This window comes from Diabrotica virgifera, chromosome 3 (assembly GCF_917563875.1).
Source record: "Diabrotica virgifera virgifera chromosome 3, PGI_DIABVI_V3a".
NCBI lineage: Eukaryota > Metazoa > Arthropoda > Insecta > Coleoptera > Chrysomelidae > Diabrotica > Diabrotica virgifera.
In genome coordinates, this window is record NC_065445.1 from 182,363,715 (window position 1) to 182,385,286 (window position 21,572).

Consider the following 21,572-nt stretch of genomic DNA (forward strand, 5'->3'; position numbering starts at 1 on the left):
TGCTAATTTTACACGCATTTTTTGAAAATTATTAGGGTTTATATGAACGTTTGTCATTTTCATCATGCATCGTGCTCTCACACTGGTTCTATCGATGTTGTATGTGTATTCAATATCTTGCCACGATATTTGTTTAGAATCGGCAAAAAACGTCAACTTTTTGTTAAGAAAATTATTTCTTAGACTTTTTAATAAGTGGGATGTATCGAACACAGTGAAAATCCTCTGATTTCCTATTTCTATTGCAGGCTGATCCTTACATGCGCCTAACAGCTTAAATAAAGCTCTATTATTAGATGCTTGGTCACACAACACTTTTGGTATACACCCAATATTTTGTAATTTTGAAACAACTTCAACTACAATGTTTTTTAAGTTGTCGCTATGTATTGGACCACCTGTAGCAAGCCGCGTAGCCTTATGTAGCAAGCTGCGCATCATGAAAACCAGACCTGTGTTGGCAAGTTTGTTTGTTCTGTTCTTCCTAAAGCACCTAAATCTTGAAACCCTTCTATAATGTCATCTAATTTATTGTACTCCAATTGTTTTTTCAAAGAAATTTCATCAAACATTAACACACAAATTTTTTCCCACTCATCCATTGTCTCTACTTTTTTCTTCAACTTGTCAATTAAGGAAATGTTTAAACCAGTTCTTAATTTTATGACACGCAACCAAGTTTGAATTGTTTTTAGTGAAGGTAAGATAAAGTTAAGAGATCTAATTAAAAATTTTTAACAACTAGGAGACTTATAATAAATGGCCAGAGCTAAATCCTTTTCATTGTGACTCCATTGTGAACGAGTTTTGTGTGAAAACTGCATATTAACAAAAGTGTGCACGTATATGCTTTTATTTTCTAACAGTACCTCTATCATGAATTTGGTTGCCGATTTTCTCTTTTTTGTTGTTCTTCTACAACGCTGACTGTTCTTCTGACGGCACTTCTTCTTTAAAGCATTTACTTGATACTCCAATTTTTTTACCTTCTCCGTCAATTCAGTTTCAAGTTTGTGGGCAAATTAATATCAAAACTGGAAATATCACTGAGACTACTACTTGATCTCTTAGGCGATGGAGTTGACCTAACCATACAATCGCCACTTGTAGATTTTTTACGTTTCGTACCGCAATAAACGTATGTAGAGCATAATACTGGTGGGATATCACCTAAAATACGTAATCATTGAAATGTATGTGTAATAATTTTAATTAAAGCAAAACAAGCATCTCCGTTATTTCTGGAGTGATACTAACAACGCATTCATATTTAAAAAAAAATCTCTTTTGATTTAATTGTATAAAAAATATATAAATCACTCAATATCAACTGATTTTATATAAAATATATTTTAATAGTATTATTCTCATTGACAAAGCGCATTAGGCAAACATAAAAATATTTCCAAAGTTGAGTACTCACCTAAATCAGTTGCTAACTGTGCAAATTTTAGAGGAACAGCATTTTTCCTTAATAACTTTGTTTGGCCATTTTGGTAAATATGTTCCACTGCATAATGATGCTGGCAAATTACCCTCTGTTTCAGGTCATTGATATCCATCAATATAATATCAATGTTTCCGCAGTTTTTTTGCCAAATTTTTGTGCGCTCTACTAGTCCGTTCTTTAACGGTAAAATATTGCAAAACCTCTAAATTTTAAAGAACCGCTTTGATTGACATGAAATTTGGCATACGCATAGCTAACAAGTCAAAGAAAAAAAGTGATATTGTGCCGATATGTGCTTTTGCCCTGGGGGTGGTTTTCACCCCCTCTTATGGGTGAAAAAATATTCGTCCAAAGAAAGTCAGGAAATGGATAAACTGGCTAATTTTAAGTAACTTTTGTTCTATAGAGTTTTTTCACTAAGTCAATACTTTTCGAGTTATTTGGCAGTTACTATGTTCATTTTTTCAACAAAATAACCACGCTTTTAGACGGTTTTTCGCAAATAACTCAAATAGTAAGTATTTTGTCGAAAAAACATTCTTAGCAAAAATATAGCCTGTAAAAAATTAAAAAAAAAATGGTGTATATATCACGTCTCTACACCTAGTAGAAGCAGAGTTATAGCTAATGAAAAATAGGTTCATATTCGTCAAATTCCAAATGGAATATTTTAACGTGAAATAACCAAAAATGAAGCACATTTCGGGGAAAACTCATTACAACTTATTTAAAGTGTTTAAAAATCTTCTTTTTTGTTTTATAAAAAAAAAAAAAATTCTAGCATCAAAATTAAACAAGTTACGCTCAAAATAAAGTTAGTCCCTTTTGGTTTTGGTAAAAAAATCGAGAAAATCACCCCCTAATTAGCATCTTAAATGAACTTAATCGTTACGACTTCACAAGTTTCTTGACTTGTGTATATATTGTTTATATGATCTGTAAGTTTCATCGGTTCAAAGTCCTTATTATTGAAAGGGCTGTAGTTAAAAGGGGTTGAACGAGTCACTGATCACGAATGTATGCAAATTTAGAAACACCAAATCTTAATTAATTTTTGTCTAACAGAAAAACAAAAAAATACATGATATTCAGAAAAGCAAATCTGACTATTTTTGTTTTTCGAGATTTTTGGTATTTCTCTAACAATTTTTAAGTTATTTTGAAAAAAAAGCATATTTTTCAAAATTTTAATTTTAAAAATTTTACTTTACAGATCATATAAACACAACATAAGTAAAATAATTATTGGAGCGGTGACGATTAATTTCATTTAAGTTGCTAATTAGGGGGTAGTCCTCCCGATTTTTTTTTGCAAAAACACAAGGGACCAACTTTATTTTGAGCGTAAGTAACTTGCTTAAATTTAATGTTAGAAACTTTTTGTAAAAACAAAAATAAAGCTTAATTTTTTTAATATTTCTCGTCGAAATATTCTATTTGAAATTTGGTGAATATGAATCTATTTTTCATTGGCTATAACTCTGGTTCTACGAGATCCAGAGACCTAACGCGTACAACATTTTTTTTTACTTTTTTATAGGCTATATTTTTGCTAAGAACGTTTTTTTCGACAAAATACTTATAGGTCTGGATCCCGCGTATGAAAAAAAAGTTGATTAATAGCAAGCTGAAAATTTGTTAAATAGCTTAAGGGTGTCTAGTCGGACAAACTTTGATATATGGGAACACTGGAACAGGGGCAGTTTTAATTGTGGAACAGCTTAAAAATTTGGAACGGTCAGACCACGAAAACGGCACATTTATTTTGTCCGACAGAACAGACTTAAACTCTCCGAACAGAGATGAAACTCTCATGCAAAAATCAGACTGCTATTTATCACCTGTCATAATTCTCTAATAGAACTAATAGAATAATAAAGCTCTATAGAACAAAAGTTACTTAAAATTAGTCAGTTTACCCATTTCCGGACTTATTTTGGACATATATTTTTTCACCCAAAAGAGGGGGTGAAAGTCACCCCCAGGGAAAAACCAGACAGCGGCACAATATCACTTTTTCTCTTTGACATGTAAGCTATACGTATGCTAAATTTCATGTCAATCCAAGCGGTTCTTTAAAATTTAGACCAAAAACCGTGAAAGAATGGACTATACGTCTTTCAGGGGAAATTTAAAGAAAGATATATTATTATTTGTTCCATCGTTTCTTTCAAAACATCCCGCGTAAACACACTTATGCGTTACAGAGGCCATTTTATCTAAAATGTGAGTCCTTTTTTTTATTTAATTTTGCTATAACTTGTCACAGATAATACACCTATATAGGGTAAGTTCGGCCCTGACACTACTCCTACCTCCTCGCAAGTCAGAGAGAGAATGAGAAATCTCGATACGGTTTTCGAGTAGCGCCATCTAGTTGTTGATACGTCTTTCGGTTACCAAGAGGTGAGCTATCTAGAGGAATATTTATAATCAATGATAATTATTTAAGAAAGTTGCAAGATTTCCCCGCTGTTCACGCACGATCGTTTCTCGTATCCAGATATATGTTAAGAGAATAGACTTGGCTAGGGATATGCCACTCAATGCATCGAGGTGTAACGCCGACATAGAATTGAGTGGTCTAGCCATCTTTGTCAGTCACATGCGCGGGGTCGCTTGGTTAAAAGAGATAGATAGACCACCGATCGACTGTTTCATGCTGTTTCCGCGTTACGCTTTTTTGGTGAGTATGTTGAATCTAAACTTAATATGTCAATGCTCTATCCCCTCCAAGTACTTGCACCGGTGCTTGCACACAGCGAATAACGGTTTACGTTTAACGTACGTCCAAAAGTAGAGGGTCTAAAAACTCTCTAATATACAGTGATGAGCGCGCTAATAACCGGCAAAATATCGTAAAACATGGAAAACATAATACATTGCGGAACAAAAAGAGATGAAACTAGTGGAGGTGGAAATTATCGTTATAACCGTATAAATAATTAACCTTATATTACATAGTTTCCCACCTTTAGACGTATGTGACAGGAGTATTTTATAAAATTCTACTGTCACAGTGACAGTTGTCATACTCCTCTGATAAGTCTAAAGGTGAAAAACTATGTAATGTAATGTTAATTAACACGTTTATAACGATAATTTCCACCTCCACGAGTTTCATCCCTTTTTGTTTCGTAATGTATTGTTTTCCATCTTTTGCGTTGTTTTGCCGGTTATTAGCGCACTCATCACTGTTTGTTAAGATTGGAGTTTGATACAGTTTTTGAAGGAAAGGAAATAAGGTTTACTATGTAAGAAGTGTTGTTTGGTGCCACTTTGTAAAAGTACAACTATTAAAACCCCAATAAAATATTTATTGGATTAGCAGCCGATAAAAAACGGCATTTAAAGTGGTTGCTTGGATGCCGAAAAAACGTTCAAGATATTTCAGTTAATACACAAGGTCTTCGTGTATGTCAAGATCATTTTACGGTAAGTATAGTGGGAAAAATGAAAGATTACCCATGAGCGATCATATTAAACACATGTTTTCTATGTTCCAGAAAGTAACGAACTAGTACCAGTACTATAAGAACAGCTTATATAATTATTACATGTACTTGAGTGGCCAATTTTTTTTGTGACAAGGTGACAGAAAAATACAGCGTGTTTTATATGTTTGTTCATGGGCAATCTTTCATTTTTCATACTGTATATCTGTTGTCTGCTTAACAAAAACACGCAAATATTAGTCAGAAATAGCAACTATCAAAATATTTATAAAACTACAATGATATATCGTCCGACCAAGGACGGTGCGTTTTGCGCCCTCAATTTTTAATCGTCTTTAGGGGCCAAACTAAAGACAACAAAACATTTTTTCTTTGATATATGTTTTAAATTATTTAGAATTTAAAATTTTATGCATGTTCCCTATTAAATTAATTATAATATGGAAAGACCGAACAATAACAAGGACTATGCTTAAGTTAGTCAATGTCATTGCCAGCTACGCAGTTGAAACGTGGACTCTCAAAAAAACCGATAGAAGATTGAAGCCTTTAAAATTTGGGTCTACAAAAGAATTCTACACGTATCCTGAACAGAACACAGAACCAACCTGTCAATTATGGACGAGCCTCATAGCGCTGTTTCAAATTATAAGAATTTCGACCGTGCGATGGTTAAAATCTACATAGTGGCTCGAGAAATCATATGGAATCTTTCTCCCTTCGCCGCTTAAAACATTCGATGAAGGGAGAAAGATTCCATATGATTGTTCGAGCCACTATGTAGATTTTAACCATCGCACGGTCGAAATTCTTATAATGTGAAACAGCGTATACAAAAGACAAGCTATTAACCCGGGAACAGTCGCTCTCTTTTTTGTCACATAATCGGTCGCGCGTTAGATTAAATCTAACAATACGAATTTACAACAAATTTTTATTATCTTTAAGTATTTTTATTTACTTGTTATATTAAAAGATCTATTTCTAACAATTATTAAAGCTAATTCATCATCATCACGTAGGGCTACAACCCTGGGTGGGTCTTGGCTGACTGTACAACTATTAAATCTAATTGGTCCGCAGCAAAGCCATGAATTCCAAAAAAAAACCTACGCATTCCTACACACTTCTTCGAGGCACTTGCAAGTGGAAAGTTATGTTGCAAATTTGTTTTATTAAGTTTCACGGAAAAGGATAAAATGTTAAATTTTCTCTAACAGCGCGATCGATCCCGGGTCATAGGCGTAACCAAGGGGTGGTTTAAGGGGTTATAACTCCCCCCCTTTTGGATGTACTTTGAGCTCTATACGCTTACCACCATTATTATTCCATACCCCCAGAGACCTTCAAGTAAACGTAACCACCCCTTAGGATCATCCTGGTTACACCTCTGTCCCGGGTTAAAAAAAAGTAAACCGATCACACCCAAATTATTTCGGCCGCTTATTTATAATCCATGTGGATGACTTTTTTAAAAAGTTTTTGCAATGTTGCCAATTGCTCCATAAATAATCTAGATCTCAGAATACTCACGGATCGAAAACATTTTCGCGGTGATACTAAACACAATCGCGTTGACACTAACACAAATGTTCCAAAATATCTCGTATTGATGAAAGAAAGTACCTACCCTTTAAAAAGTCCAATACCTTTTTAGAAATACTCGTTCTTTTGATACAGAATAGAACTTACCAATGCATACTCAGAAGAAATATTCAAAAAAGCATTAGAAGATGAAGTAGCAGACATAAAAATAAATGGCCTACCCATATGTGAAATTAGATACGCCGATGACAAACATTAGTGAAACAAACGATTATACCAAATAAACCCGAATTAGAATAGAAAAGGCTAGAAGTGTATGGAACAAATATTATGTAGTAGATACCTCAGCCTAAATCTTAGAAAGCGAGTACTAAAATGTTATGTATTTTCTGTTCTTTTGTATGGTGTGGAGACATGGACTCTCAATAAACAATGCCACAATAGATTGAAAGCATTTGAGATGTGGACGTATCGAAGAATGCTGAGAATCTCCTGGACAGACAAAATAACCAATGAGGAAGTACTAAGGAGAATACAGAACAGCAGGGAGATACTGGATTCCATCAAAATAAGAAAACTTCAATACTTGGATCATATAACACGTGGTGACAGATATGAACTCCTAAAATTAATTATGCAGGGAAAGATTCAAGGAAGGCGCAGCATAGGTAGGAGAAAAATGTCCTGGCTGAGAAATCTCAGAGAATGGTTTGGATGCAGCTCAACTGAACTCTTTCGGGCTGTAGTGTCAAAAGTGAGAATAGCAATGATGATTGCCAACCTTCATCGCGGAGATGGCACGTAAAGAAGAAAAACTTACCGATTAAGCGAAATATCCGGATGTCGCATGTGGGTAACATCAAACAAAACAAATTCTTGTTATTTTTTATATTGAGGACGAAGAAAGGGTGTAATGTAAATACTAAAGGGGCGTGCAGAAATGGATATTTTCGTTGATATTTACACGATTTATTACTTTACTACCAGATACAACTGTAATACATACAAAGAAACATACTCTTTTGAATTGTCTATCTTTATATTTTTGTTTTGCACGTAGTTGCCAGATTTCAATTTGCATACCAAAATTAATTTTGGTTTTTTTGGACAAACCTTTAAGGAACGCACTATTTTCGGGGACATTCTATATATGAAACATACAAGATAATTGGAAAATTCTATATTATATATCATATTTTATAATAATTCTAGATTACGCAATGTGTATTAAAAATACAAATGAAGTGTTAACCCAAGCACAATTAAGAGGGACTCTGAATAAAGCGATACATATTGGAGATGAAACAGATGAGATATTGGAGAGTGATAGTGATTCGGATAAGCAACGAATTAAGAAGCAAGAGGATACATCGTAGCCACAGTGCAAAACTGTTGTACCTAAGTCAAAAAATTTATGAAAATGAAATAATCATGGCATTCGCTTGTAAACATGCATATCTATCCCGTGTAAACATTAGTAGGTAACTTTCAAATGCTCAACCGGCTAAATATCACAACTATCACACCGACATTAGCACAGCGATACTAGCACGAAAATAAACAAAATCGTCTTTATCTCGAAACTTAATTATTTTGACTTACAACAGTCTTGCACTGAGGGTGCGGCATGTTCAGAGCAAAATATATAGATGAGGACGTGTTTTACGAAAACGTTTAAGACGAATTCATTGGCAATAATAAAGACAGTAAACAAGTAAGTGGTATAAACTTCTTTTGACACGTCTAAGATAAAAACTTTATGATACGAGGAAGACGAAAATCACTAGATCAAAGTTTACTACTTTTATACAATTAGAATAATTGAAATAAAAATAATAAACAATATTTTAAATCCAAGACTTTTCGTTAGGAAACTGTTTTCTGGCTGCATCCTGTATCTCCGGCTTTTACAATATACATATAAGCATAAGAGACGACGAATATAGAGGAAAGCAAATAAAGGACACTTTGGCCACGTATTTACTTTTTTTCGTCTAGGAAAAGGAAGACAGTTTCAGATACTAAAATCTGAGTAAAGATGAAAAAGATAAAGGCAGTTTTTGTTTTTTTTTTTATTCAGAGTTGGACCACCATCTCCATATAGCTATGACTGCCTTTATATATCTAGAACTTTATGAGTTTTTTACTAGTACAGATGAATATTGATATTGCTGATGAAATCCTAATTTTTACCAGTTTATATATAAATGAATTTGATGAAAGAACACCTTCATACGCAATCGCCAACCAAAGCACTTCCAAGTGATATAACCGAGTTCCTGTTCAAGATGTTTCCAAAGCAACCAGTTCCTCATCAAGAAGACCAAAATCCTGCTAAATGTGGTAGATGCAGTAATTGTTACAGTGAAAAAGGTAAGTCGTGTACGACTATGAAATATACAAAATGTAGTGCATTCACTTGTAAACGAGATTCTAAATCTAATATGGTATGTCCAAATTGTAATGATCAAATAAATTAAAAGTTTTTTGTACAATTTATTAAAATTCGTTAAATTAACAAAGCTTTCTTATTTTTTAACAAAATAAATACAAATACAGTTAATCAATAATTAACAGTGTCGAAAATAATAAAGAACTACATGGGAGCATACTGCTGCCGCGCGTCTGATGTTGTAATTATTTAAGGCTCTCCTGGCCGAATGTTATGAAATTATAAGATGTTCTATCCCGTTTGATTTTTTCCGTAAGTAAAAACTCAATTGACTCCACTAAGGCGACGTTCATACCGGCGATAAAAGATAAGCGATATATCGTAAGCGATTTGCGATATATCGTAAGCGATTTGCGATAGGCGATACGCACAAACAAATACTTAAAATCTAAATAGAGAGGATAAACAAGGTTCACTTCCGCGCGATTGCACAATATATCGCAAGTGATATATCGTTGGAAGTGCAACATGTCGGTAGCACTCGCGATTTGTTGCATACGATATTTTAAACTGTTAACATGCCGGGAAGAAAAGAAGACAGTTCTGTGATTCTTTTCATTAATTTAGTGAAAGCTCGGCAGAGCATCTTGAACTATTCCCTTCCTTCTTACAGGGCCGTCCGCACATGGGTCGACGCTCGATGTAGTCGACTCGATTCCAGTCGCGTAGATCTCTCCTCGCCACTCAACTTCCTTCGTTGTGGCATTGAGCTCCGTAGACGAGGCGTTTAGATTTGCAAATCTCCTTGTCTCATACGACTCTCGTCCTTTGCGATTGGTAGCGCACGAGAAAGTTTCAGTGAGGTGCACGTTTCCAGTCATTATTTTATTTGTTTCCTTTTCCTGAATGTTATTGTTTCCTGAATTAAATTTTAGTTTTTTTAAAGATCAGTGAATGTTATGTTCGTTAACTGTAGTACTATTAGCTTTGTGAAGATATATTGTTTGTAATATAAAATTCTAAAAACATTGAACTTCGGTTTCTAGGTGTTTGTTATACAATTTATTGGGGAAGTAGAAAAATACCCTCAATTGTATAATGCTCATTGCATACTAAAAATGTATCAATACCGTACTTTTCACAGATCGCAATAGTCGTTTTGGTTGATATATAAAAATGCGTTCTTCCTGGTTGGAAGATGTGAGCAAACTGAATCGATTAAAATGCGGAGAGCAATCGCTTGTGCCGCAGGGTTCGTCCAAGACGAGCAAGACGCGCGAACTTCGAGACGCGTCTTCGATCGACCCATGTACGGACGGCTAGACAGATGTGACGAGCACTGTATGAAGAGAAATTGAATCAGAAATAAAAGATCTTTGAACTTCCTATTGATACAGCTCTCTGGAAACAACAGCTGAGCTATGGTGCACGTTGATGAGATTAAAACGATGTACCCAGTATTTTCTTTTTCTTCCCATTCTACGCCTAAACCAATGAGCCACTACAACGTCTTCCTCATTCGAGCTCATAATTTTAACCGAAATAAATCGTGCTTCCATCATCATCGCATGGTGGCGGCGATTTATCGTCCATTCTCTTTGAACCTTCCTTGCAATATATCATGGCGATAAAATGTCGCTTATCGGTTATCGCCCGAGTATGAACCACAGATATAATAACAAGTAGATTAGACCAGATCCGAAAAATAGCGTAACGAGGAGCAGTTCGGGTCGGTGGTCTATCTATCTCTCTCTACCGGCGCTTAGCTTTCTCTCTAGCCTATGATGGCCGCTGCCTCTGTGTTTGTGTCGTTCCATTACTCCCACCTCTTGGTAGATACGCTCACACTCGCACGACAGACAAAGATAGCTAGACCACTGTACTTGATATTGGCGTTACACCCCGATGCATTGAGTGACATATAACTAGCCTGGTCTATTGCTAACATGTCTCTGGTATGAACGCCGCCTAAGAACTTTGTTGCGAAATCTTTAAAGCAAACTTTATATTTGAATTGGGGTTTCCCCCGTATGAGTTCTCATATGATTAGCTAGTGATCTTTTGGTAAAAAATGGTTTGTTGCAAATTTCACAGGAGAAAGGTATTTCCTCCGTATGAGTTATCATATGATTAGTTAATGATCTTTTGGTAACAAACTGTTTGCAACAAATTTCACAGGAGAATGGTTTTTCCGCCGAATGAATTATCATATGATTAGTTAATGATTTTTTGGTAACAAACTGTTTGCAACAAATTTCACAGGAGAATGGTTTTTCTCCCGTATGACTTCTCATATGTCTAGTTAAGACTGTCTTGGTAACAAACTGTTTGTTGCAAACTTCACATGTGAAAAGAACGTCTCTAGTGTGGCATTTTATATGTGCATATAATTCATGTTTCACTGCAAACCGTTTGGAGCAAATTTCACAGGGGAAAGGCCTGTCTCCTGTATGCCTTCTCATATGTATCTTTAAGTTATAATTTGTTAAAAATTGTTTAGGGCACACTTCACACGGGAAAAGTTCTTTCGTATGAACCCTCATATGTACTTTTAACAAAGCACGGCTGAAAAATCCTTTGGAGCAAACTTCGCATGTGAAGGGTCTTCCTTCAGTATGTGTTCTCATATGAAATGCCAACGAAGAATTTGTAGAAAGTAGTTGTGAACAAACTTCGCACGAAAAAGTTTCTCCTCCAGTGTGCGATTTGATATGGAGTTGAAGATCTTTATTTGTTTTATATTGTCTCGGGCAGATTTCACACTTAAAAGGACGATTTCCCATATGCACCATCATATGACTTTTTAATCTACTACTTGTTGCAAACTTCCTAGGGCAATTTTTGCATTCGTAAGGCTCTTCTTTAGTGTGCTTTCCCATATGCTCCTTTAAATGCGAACTTGTTATAAACGATTTGGAGCAGATTTCACAGCTGAAGGGTTTTTCTCCAGTGTGTACCCTCATATGCACTTTTAATGAGGACTTAAGTGAAAAATCTTTTAAACAAATTTCACATTGAAAAGGTTTTGCGCCCGTATGCAATCTTAGATGGACGTTGTAATAATGATTGTCAACAAACTGTTTGGAGCAAATCTCGCACGTGTAAGTTTCTCCAGTGTGCCATCTTGAATGTTGTCTTAAATTATAATTGGTTGAAAATGTTTCGGAGCAAATCACACATGCGAAACGTCTTTCTTTACCCCCTCCACTGTGTTTTAACATATGCGCTTTGAATTTAGAATTTCTTACAAATTGTTTGGAGCATATTTTACATGAAAAAGTTTCTCCTGTGTGCCATTTCATATGTGATTTTAAAGTAGAATTTGAGAAATACTCTTTGGGACAAAGTTCACACTTAAATGTTTCTCCAGTATGAATTCTCTTATGCGATTTTACTTCAGAGTTAGATCGAAACCGTTTCAAACAAATTTCGCACTCCAAACGTTTTTCTTCATCATTACGCCGTTTTTCTTTACCATCATGCGACTTCATATGTCTTTTTAAACTACGTTCTAATGAATACTGTTTGGAACAAATTGCACAAGTTAATGAATTATCAACAGTTTTTGTGTCCTCTCCTACGAAGCGTTTGTCCGAGTTCAAATCACTGTTAGCATCATCGTGTTTATCTTCAGAGGAACCTAAAAGTATAAATACTCATTTTTTTCCATTTGCTATCTACAATAAAGTATGGTTAGATTTATTAAGACATAATATAGACGAATATAATGGAGGATTCACTATAGGAGGCAGAACAATCAGTAACTTTCGAGACGTAGATGACACTTATACTAACATCAAATGAAATCGAAATGATTACCATCAACGAACTGCTAAGTCGGGTAAGAAACGAATTCGGACCTAAGATCAACATTCTTCTTTTTCTTTAAGTACCATGCCCAAATTTTAGGCGTGGGTAGCTTCCATGACAATTTGCCGATATTGTTCTCGATCTTGCGCGGCATGTAATAATTCATCTGCTGATAAACCAGTCCATTGACGAAGGTTTCGGAGCCATGAATATTTTTTCCTACCAATTCCTCTTTTCCGGTCGATCTTTCCGTTGAATATTAACTGCAGTATCCTGTTTCTGCTACCTCTCATTATATGCCCCAGATATTCAAGTTTTCTCTTTTTTATCATCGTCATTAAGTCACCTTCGGCTTGTCCTACTCTGTTTAAGACTGCTCTGTTTGAAATGCGTTGAACCCAAGATATTCTGAGCATTCTACGATATGTCCACATCTCGAAGGCTTCTAATGTGTTCATCATGTTAACCTTCATGATCCAGGTTTCACATCCATATAGTAATACAGGATACACATAACATTTTAGGAACTTGATTCTTAGTTGTAAATTCAGCTGAGAATTGCTCAGAATAGATCTAAGTTTTTTAAATGCCCCTCTTGCAATTTCTATACGAGTTTTAATTTCTTCATCCGGATTTAGTGTCTCATTTATCCAACATATCATAACTTTTGTTATCGGTTCATTACTGACAATTAGTTGCATAGGGCCGACCGACGTCTTGTTTACTAACCACAAGTAACTTAGTGTTTGTTGTATTTATGCTAAATACCTTTTTAAAGCATTCTCCAGTGACTCGATCTATAAGGAATTGAAGGTCTTCGATACTTTCAACCATGATAGCGGTGACATCAGCATATCTGATGTTGTTTATAGTTTCTCACCCGATTCGAACTTCACATTGTCCTTCCAAGGCTTCGTTAAAAATTATTTCTGAGTAAACGTTAACCAAAGTTGGGGATAACACACAACTCTGTCTGACACCTCTTTGAATGCAAATTTTGTCCGTTTCTTTGCCGTCTACCAGAATAGAAGCTTCTTGATTCCAATATAGATGTTGTAAAATCTCAGATCTTCATCATCTATTCCAATCATATCTGCAGAGTGATTAATTAGTGGGGTAAAGCTCAACAGAGCCGCTATAGTAATAGATAACAATAAAAGTCAATAACAAAAAATTGTAGCCAACTTTGAACTTCACATTACAAAATTAGTTAGAATGTTACAGGGTGGCAGACCAAACTTATGTTTTTTTAAATGGAATACCCTATATTTTATTTTATATTCGAAACTCTGGCAACTTCTCTATCACAAAAATATAAAGGTTTGTTATGTTATACAGGGTATTTACAACGTTATAATCAATTTTATATGAAGATCGTAACAAGTTCGACTACCTGTATAAACAAGAATACGCATAACAGCAATGGTTTATTGATGCCATATTTTTTATATATTGTCAAAATTTTAAAAAATGATTGATATTGCTAATTTTCTTTATATCAAATACAGGGTGAGTCAAAACGCAAGACATTTTCTCAGTAATTTTAAATGGAACACCCTGTATTTTATATCACTATTGAAAAGTACCATTACCGTACTTAAGTTTTTAGATAATATTCCCTATGTCCAAATTTATAAGTTTTCGAGATACTTTCATTTTTCAATGGATCAGTAGCGTGGCCATTTTTTGGGATTATGTTAACATTGAAGTTTATAAAATACCTCCAACAACAAGGGATGAGATGAAAAATAGAATACAAAGTGTATTTCGATGTGTTAATTTACAAATGCTTTGTAGTGTAAGTAGCTCATTCAATGATCGTTTTTAGGCATGCATAAATGTGTTAGGGGTAATAATTTTCAACACCTTATGTATTTAATTATTAAAAATATTTTATTAAAAGTAGCTTTTAATTTTTTCAAACATGTATTTTTGCAAAACGTATTACTGATAAATTATTTTTCGTTCTTTATTTGTTACATTGTTACATTTATAATTTACATAAAAAAGTAGTGTTTAGTTGTCTTCACAAAATGTTATATTTTTTGTTTGTGTATGTTTTTGTAAAATTTATTACTAATTAATTATTTTTCTTTTGTTATTTGTTACATTTACATACAAAAGTAGTTTTTAATTTTTTGTTGCATGTTGTGGTTGTGTTTTTTTTTTTGTAAAATGTATTACTAATAAATTATTTTTCTTTCTTTATTTGCTACATTGTTACATTGGTCACCGGATTGATAATAATCAGTAATCGTCAATTGTCAATTCAGTCATGGCTTACGTAAAATTTGGCAAACTTTAGACAGCTAAAATAAATTTCTCTGAAAAATGAAAATATCTCGAAACTAATAAATTTGGCCATAGGGAATGTTATATAAAAATTAAAGTACGGTAATGGTGCTTTTCAATAGTGATATAAAATACAAAGTGTTCCATTTAAAATTACTGAGAAAATAATGTACTTGCGTTTTGACTCACCCTGTATTTGATATAAAAAAAATTAGCAAGGTTAATAATCATTGAAAATTTTGATAAGTAATAAGTAAAAAAAATAGCCATTAATCAACTATTGCTGTTGTGCTTATTTTTATTTATACAGGGAGTTGAACTTGTTACGATTTTCATATAAAATTGGTTATAAACTTGTAAATACCCTATATTATATCATAACAAACCTTTATATTTTTGTGATGGAGAAGTTAACGGAATTTTGAATATAAAATAAAATATAGGGTGTTCCATTAAAAAAAAACATAAGTTTGGTCTGCCACTGTCTTATCGAACACCCTGTAACATTATAACTAATCTAGTAATGTGAAGCTCAAAGTTTACTACAATTTTTGTTATTAACTTTTATTGCTATCTACTACTACAGCGGATCTATTGAGCTTTACCCCACTAATCAATCACCCTGTAGAGATACAAACAGCATATCATGTTGAACCCTATCAAACGCCTTCTCAAAATCTATAAAGCAGACGTAAATTTGTTTCTGTACTTCCCATGATCGTTGAAGTAATGTTAGCATTGAAAACAAAACTTCCCTTGGTAGAGACCGGCCCTGGCAAGGTATGGTTAAGTTGTACTGATATTGTACTCCTAGTTTTTACTAAAAACAAGTGGTAATATTAAATAGTTTTTAAAATTAAAGTGTTTATCTGCTAGATACTACTACGTAAGTCATCTATACGTAATTATTACTTTATTATTGTGAAAAGAAAACGTTAAATAATAAATATACACCACCGTACAATCATTTTGTGAGGTTCGCTAGCATGCGGTTGGTTTGTCACTTACCAGAGCCGGACTGTAGCTTTCGCCACCGCAGCTTAAGATGACTTCACATAATGTAAACACACCTTCCGATCTAACCAGTCCAGTAAATCAACGTTCGAATATCACAAACAGTTATGCATCAGCCGCTTCACATTCTTTTCCGAGTAAGACCCAAGCAATTGTATTTAGTTGTATCGATAATGCTAAACTGCAGGATTATTTAATTCCGTTGGGCACAATAATTAACCCAAAAAATATCATTTTTTCATCTAGATTATCTCATAATAGAATCTGCATGTATTTGGCAAACAAAACCGTAGTAGATAATTTCATGACACAACATGGCTCTATAGAAGTACTCGGCGAAGTTGTAACTGCACGGAGACTTGTCTCTCCAGCAGAAAGACTAGTCTTGTCTGGTGTCTGCCCGTCAATTCCTCATCAAGTATTAGTTGAAGAATTACAGAATATCGGTTTAAAGCTTATTTCACCAATAACATTTCTGAAAATTAGCTCGAATCTTCCGGAATATAGTCACATATTGAGCTTTCGGAGGCAAGTTTATGTAAGCCCTATAACATTATCAATTCCAGATTCTATTCTAATAAATTTCGACCAAACACCTTACTGCATATTTATGTTACAAGGTACAGTCACCTGCTTTATTTGCAAAAATACAGGACACATATCATCCCAATGCAATAACAGTTCAGTAACGGAATCAACTCTTATTGATTCAAACAATGAAGTACCAAATCAAACAGCTCCAACAAGTATATTACACAAGATACCAAACACTCAGCAGTCATCAAGTGATGCATTATCAAATCCGAGCATATCACCTACACCTACAAATCTCCATGACCAAGAAATTACTAATACTCCTACTCATAGCAACACTTTCAATCAACCACATTCAGCGGCAATACCGTTTCCACAAACTTCGGAAGCAATATTCTCCAATCTATCAGCACCTCTTCCATTAGATATAACTGCAGAAAACTCTAATAAAACTGATACATCACCACAATTTTCTGAAACAACCATTTCAACCAATCTTACAAACAAAACTTCAAGCTCGATTTCTGTCACTACCAATGAGTCTGCTCCAGTACTTCCAAATGTAATAAAGCCACAACATCTAAGTGAAAACTCTAATAGCACTTGCGAAAACGCAAGTTCTTCCATGAAACGCAGTATTGGTGAGGTTGATACGCCTCCTTCAGACTCAGCAATTTCATCACAAAATCTGTTTGCAAAACCCAAATCCTCTAAACCAAAAAAACCGCGCTCATCTAAAGTCCCATCTACACGGGAAACTCTTGAAAATGTTATTGATAATCATACCCCACCATTCGTTTTAAATTACCACCAATTGTCCTTACTGATTGATAATGTCCAAGGCTCCCCCGACACTATTAGCGTCGTTAAAGAATTTACAACTGATATGACTGGTTTACTCAATCTTTTACAAAGCAGCTATCAATATGCAAATGATAGATCTACAAAAACCCAGTTTACAAAGCTTCAAAAGAAACTAATCAACCATTTAGGGAAAGAGATTTCTGACTTAGACAGTGACTCTTCTGTAGACAATTGTTCAGTATCATCTAACTCCGAATCTGTTAACAATATTCAACTCGATACCTCAATGGAACATTGATGAATTTTTCCATCGTCTCCCTATGCTACAGCTTCTTTTATCTGAATATTCTCTAGATATTATTTGTCTACAGGAGACAAACTCAAAGACCAATCAGTTGTACAATTCAAAATATTTCACTTGCTTCCGCAAAGACCGTGCAGATGCAAGTCGTGCAAGCGGTGGTGTAGCAATAGCAATCGTTTCTTCAGAAAACAATCTTCTTCTCCGTTTAACCCCAGAATGTAGCACATATTCAGCTGAACTCTACTCCATATACCGTGCTGTGAAACTTCTTAACGAGCTTACACTCACAAAAGCCCTGATCATAACAGATTCTCTTAGCTCTCTAAACACATTAAAACACATTTTTCCGAAACATCCTTTTGAAAAGTTGCTAAAATACCAGCTGTCCCAAGCTCATGAACATGCGAAGAAGCGTCCAATTTTTATGGGTTCCCTCACACGTCGGAATAACAGGAAATAAAGAAGCTGACAGGAATGCACGAGAGGCAATTTTAAGTGATTTTTCGGAACCGATAGGCAAGTGTGTTTCCAGTGACTTCAAAGCTTATTTTAAAAATAAAGTGTTGTGTTTGTGGCGAAATGAGTGGTCTCAAAATAATTCTAAGCTGAATAAAATCAAAAATAATATGTCTCAGTGGATTCCACCGTCGCGGAATAGACGAGAACAATTTGTGGTTGTGCGTTTACGTCTAGTACATACCAGGTTAACGCACTCTTACCTTTCAACAAAGAAAAATCTACCTATATGTGATCAGTGTAACGTTCGATTAATAGTCGAACACTTTTTAACAAGTTGTAGTAAATATGACCAAGAAAGACAGCGCAACAATATTCCAAACGCTCTACCAGAGGCTCTAGGTCAAAACGTTCCTATGACAATATTGTTAATTATCTAAGATCCATAAACATTTTGTACAATCTGTAGTTGTTTACTTTTGTTATTTATATTTTGTTCCGTCGCTAATAACCTTTTGGTGGATGCGACTTCTTTTTCTAATAATAAAAAAAAACTTCCCTTGTTCCCAATCCTTCTCTAAAACCGAATGATTTGATCTGCTTGATTTTATTAAGAATTATCTTAAGAAGTAGCTTAAGAGAGTGGCTCGTGAGAATAATTAATCTAAAGTCTTTACATGATGATGTATTAGGTTTTTTTTGGAAGTGGGATAAATGTAGACTCCAACCATATTTGTGGCATTATTCCAGTTTCGTATATATGGTTGTAAATGTTTGTTAGTTCTGAGACAATGTCGTCATCTAGAAGTTTGAGTCAGTCTGATGGTGTTTGGTCAGGGCCTGGAGATTTCTCCTTTTTGCTTTGTTTGATGGCTTTCTCTACTTCCGCTTTTAAAATGCTAGGATCAGTATTCGTATACTTTGTGGTGTTAAGTGGTCGCCTAGTATCCAGGAGGAGCGTTTTCATGTAGTTAGTCCGTTCTACCTTTTTTTCGTTTAAGTCGAGAATTATTTTACCTTTGGAGTTGTTCATAAAGTGAGGAATTCTTTTTCTCTGAGTGTAGGTAATTTCTTTAAGTTTTTTGTGTATATTAAACTCGTCATGTTTTCTTTGTAGTCCTTCCATCTCGCAACATTATGGTTCCATCCAGGCCTCTTTTGCTCGCTTAACCTCGTATCTTATTTGTTTATACATTTCTCTATATCGAGTCTCGTCTTTATTTTTCCAATTTCTTCTTTGTTGAATAAGGTCTAGTATTTTATCGGTCATCCAATCATTTTTCTTTATTGGGTCTTTTTCTGGTTTTAAAACTTCATTTGCTATGGTGATCATTGCTGAATTCATTAAATCTAAATTTTGCCGATATTTTCTTGTTCAGATCTTTCTAGCTGTTTTTTAATCTCATGATTTATCTTATTTCCGAATTCATCTGCTATCACGTCATTTTTTACGAGTTGATTTATTAGGTCTCTTCTGAGCTGTCGGGGTTTTTATTCTTTTTAATTTTAGTTTGAATATAGCACAGAACAGATTATGATTAGCTGCTGCGTCTGCACTTGGGAATGTTTTTGTAGATGTAATAATGTTTCTAAACCTTCTATTATGATAATGTAGTCAATTTGATTTCTGACTACCTTTCCCTCTTGATCAACTGGAGATTTCCAGGTACAGAGTCGTCTTTTAGGTTGCTGAAACAAAGTATTTGCTATAATGCATTTTTCTTCTTAGCAGAACTGTATTAGTCTCTGGCCCCTTTCGTTCCTTTCACCAAGTCCATACTTTCCGGTTATATCTTGTGTGATTTCGGCACCAACTTTTGAGTTGAAGTCTCCCATAATAATTGCAGCTTCATCTTTTTTGTGCTCCGGAGCATTGTTTAATTTGGCTGTAGAATTTCTCAATTTCTTCATCTGGTTTGTCAGCTGTTGGTGCATAGACTTGTATATTAATATTCAGTAATTTACTTTGCAACTGTATCATCATGATGCAATCATTGAAAGGAACGAAATTTCTAATACAGTTACGAATTTATTTCTTGATAATAATTGAGACTCCGTTACGTCCAGGTCCTTCTGCCTTTCCCGAGTGGTATACAATGTAACCATTACTCTCAAATATGTTTGATCCTAGCCATTTCGTTTCGCAGATATCTAGGAAAGGAAGATCAACATTGGAAAAACAAAAATAATGGTCGTAGATGGGGCAAATAATAATCTACTGCACATACAAGTGGCGAATTTCGAAGTAATAGACTAATTTGGGCTCCCTGATAGCCAACAATGGCGATTGTTCGCCAGAAATCAAGCACAGACAAGCAAGGGTCCGAACCGCACCAGCTAAAATAATTAAAATATGAAAATAAGAACAATAACAAGGAATACTAAGCTCAGGTTGGTCAATGCCATTACTACATACTATGTAGCAATGGCATTGGCAAGAGTCAATGCTAAAACATGTACTCTCAAAAAAATCGATAGAAGTAAGATTGGAGCCTTTGAAATACGTGGTCTACCAAAACGTGGGTCTACAAAAGAATTCTAAGCGTATCCTTACAGAACACAGAGCCAACCTGTCAATTATGGAAGAGCTTCATACAAAAGGCAAGCCATTAAAAATAATAAACCGATCACCCCTAAATAATTTCGGCGGTATATCCAGAAGAAAGCTCTTCCCACGTGAAGAGCGTGAGAAGCAGAAGGACGAACAATCTGGCACAGGATCGCAGCCAATAGACTGCCAGTTAATAGTAGGGGAGCCCAAGCGGGGATTTTTGCAGTTACTCGAGCGCGTCAGCTTATCATATGGGGAGAAACTTGGTACCCTGCAGATGTACCTCTACCATATATTGGGTCTTAACACAGGAGTTCGTTAAGGGGAGCCCGAAAAAAAGTCTATCCTTAAAAAAACTCGAAATTGTCAGATTAAGATAAGGTAAGTACATGCAAGAGTACATGCAAGTCTAAGAGCTAGTGAACCCTCCGACTAACGGTCTTCCTGTAAGGCTAGAAATTTGTATAGTGATAATTCATAGCACACCAAGGCTAAAAACCATGACCTGGCAGGCATCAGCCCTGCACGTGTATCTACCAGGTGAATCGAAAAGTGCATAGTTTAGGGGAAAAATAAACTTTCTCCTGTAAAGTTTAAATTTAAGTATGTGTTTGAGTAAGTCAATTAGAAGAAATGTGTACAATGCCAGGCGATTCTGATCAGCATAAGACCCTGCCAGGCGAGGGGAAAGAAGAGGGGTTTTCCTAAAATTATTTTTTTTTGTACCGAACAAAGTTTTTTTTATGTTTTTTGAATCATTCCAAACAGAAAAGGTCTTTAGTGATTTTTCTCTTAGGTTAATAGTTTTTGTTATATCAGCGATTAAAAATTTTGCAAATTGCGAAATCGGCCATTTTTAACCCTTAATCGGACATTTAACTAAAAATTTCAATGTTGCCAAGGTAGGTAGATATTCTTTAAACATTGATTGATGAAATCCCAAAGAGTTTTTTGCAATAGAATAT

The 21,572-nt window shown here is 34.8% G+C and overlaps 1 protein-coding gene across 5 annotated transcripts in view; it reads right to left on the reverse strand.

Annotated features, from left to right (window-relative positions):
* Window positions 1-21,572, reverse strand: part of LOC126881436 (gastrula zinc finger protein XlCGF57.1-like) — a 132,219-nt gene that overhangs the window by 47,093 nt on the left and 63,554 nt on the right. Inside the window, exon 2 of one of the 5 annotated variants that reach the window (XM_050645714.1) lies at window positions 8,927-12,482. The exons of the other annotated variants lie outside the window; for them this stretch is intronic. Coding sequence (XP_050501671.1) covers window positions 10,846-12,482 — 1,637 coding nt within the window. The 3' untranslated portion in view covers window positions 8,927-10,845. Of the gene's footprint in view, window positions 1-8,926; window positions 12,483-21,572 lie in introns of those variants that run through there. 5 annotated transcript variants of the gene reach the window in all.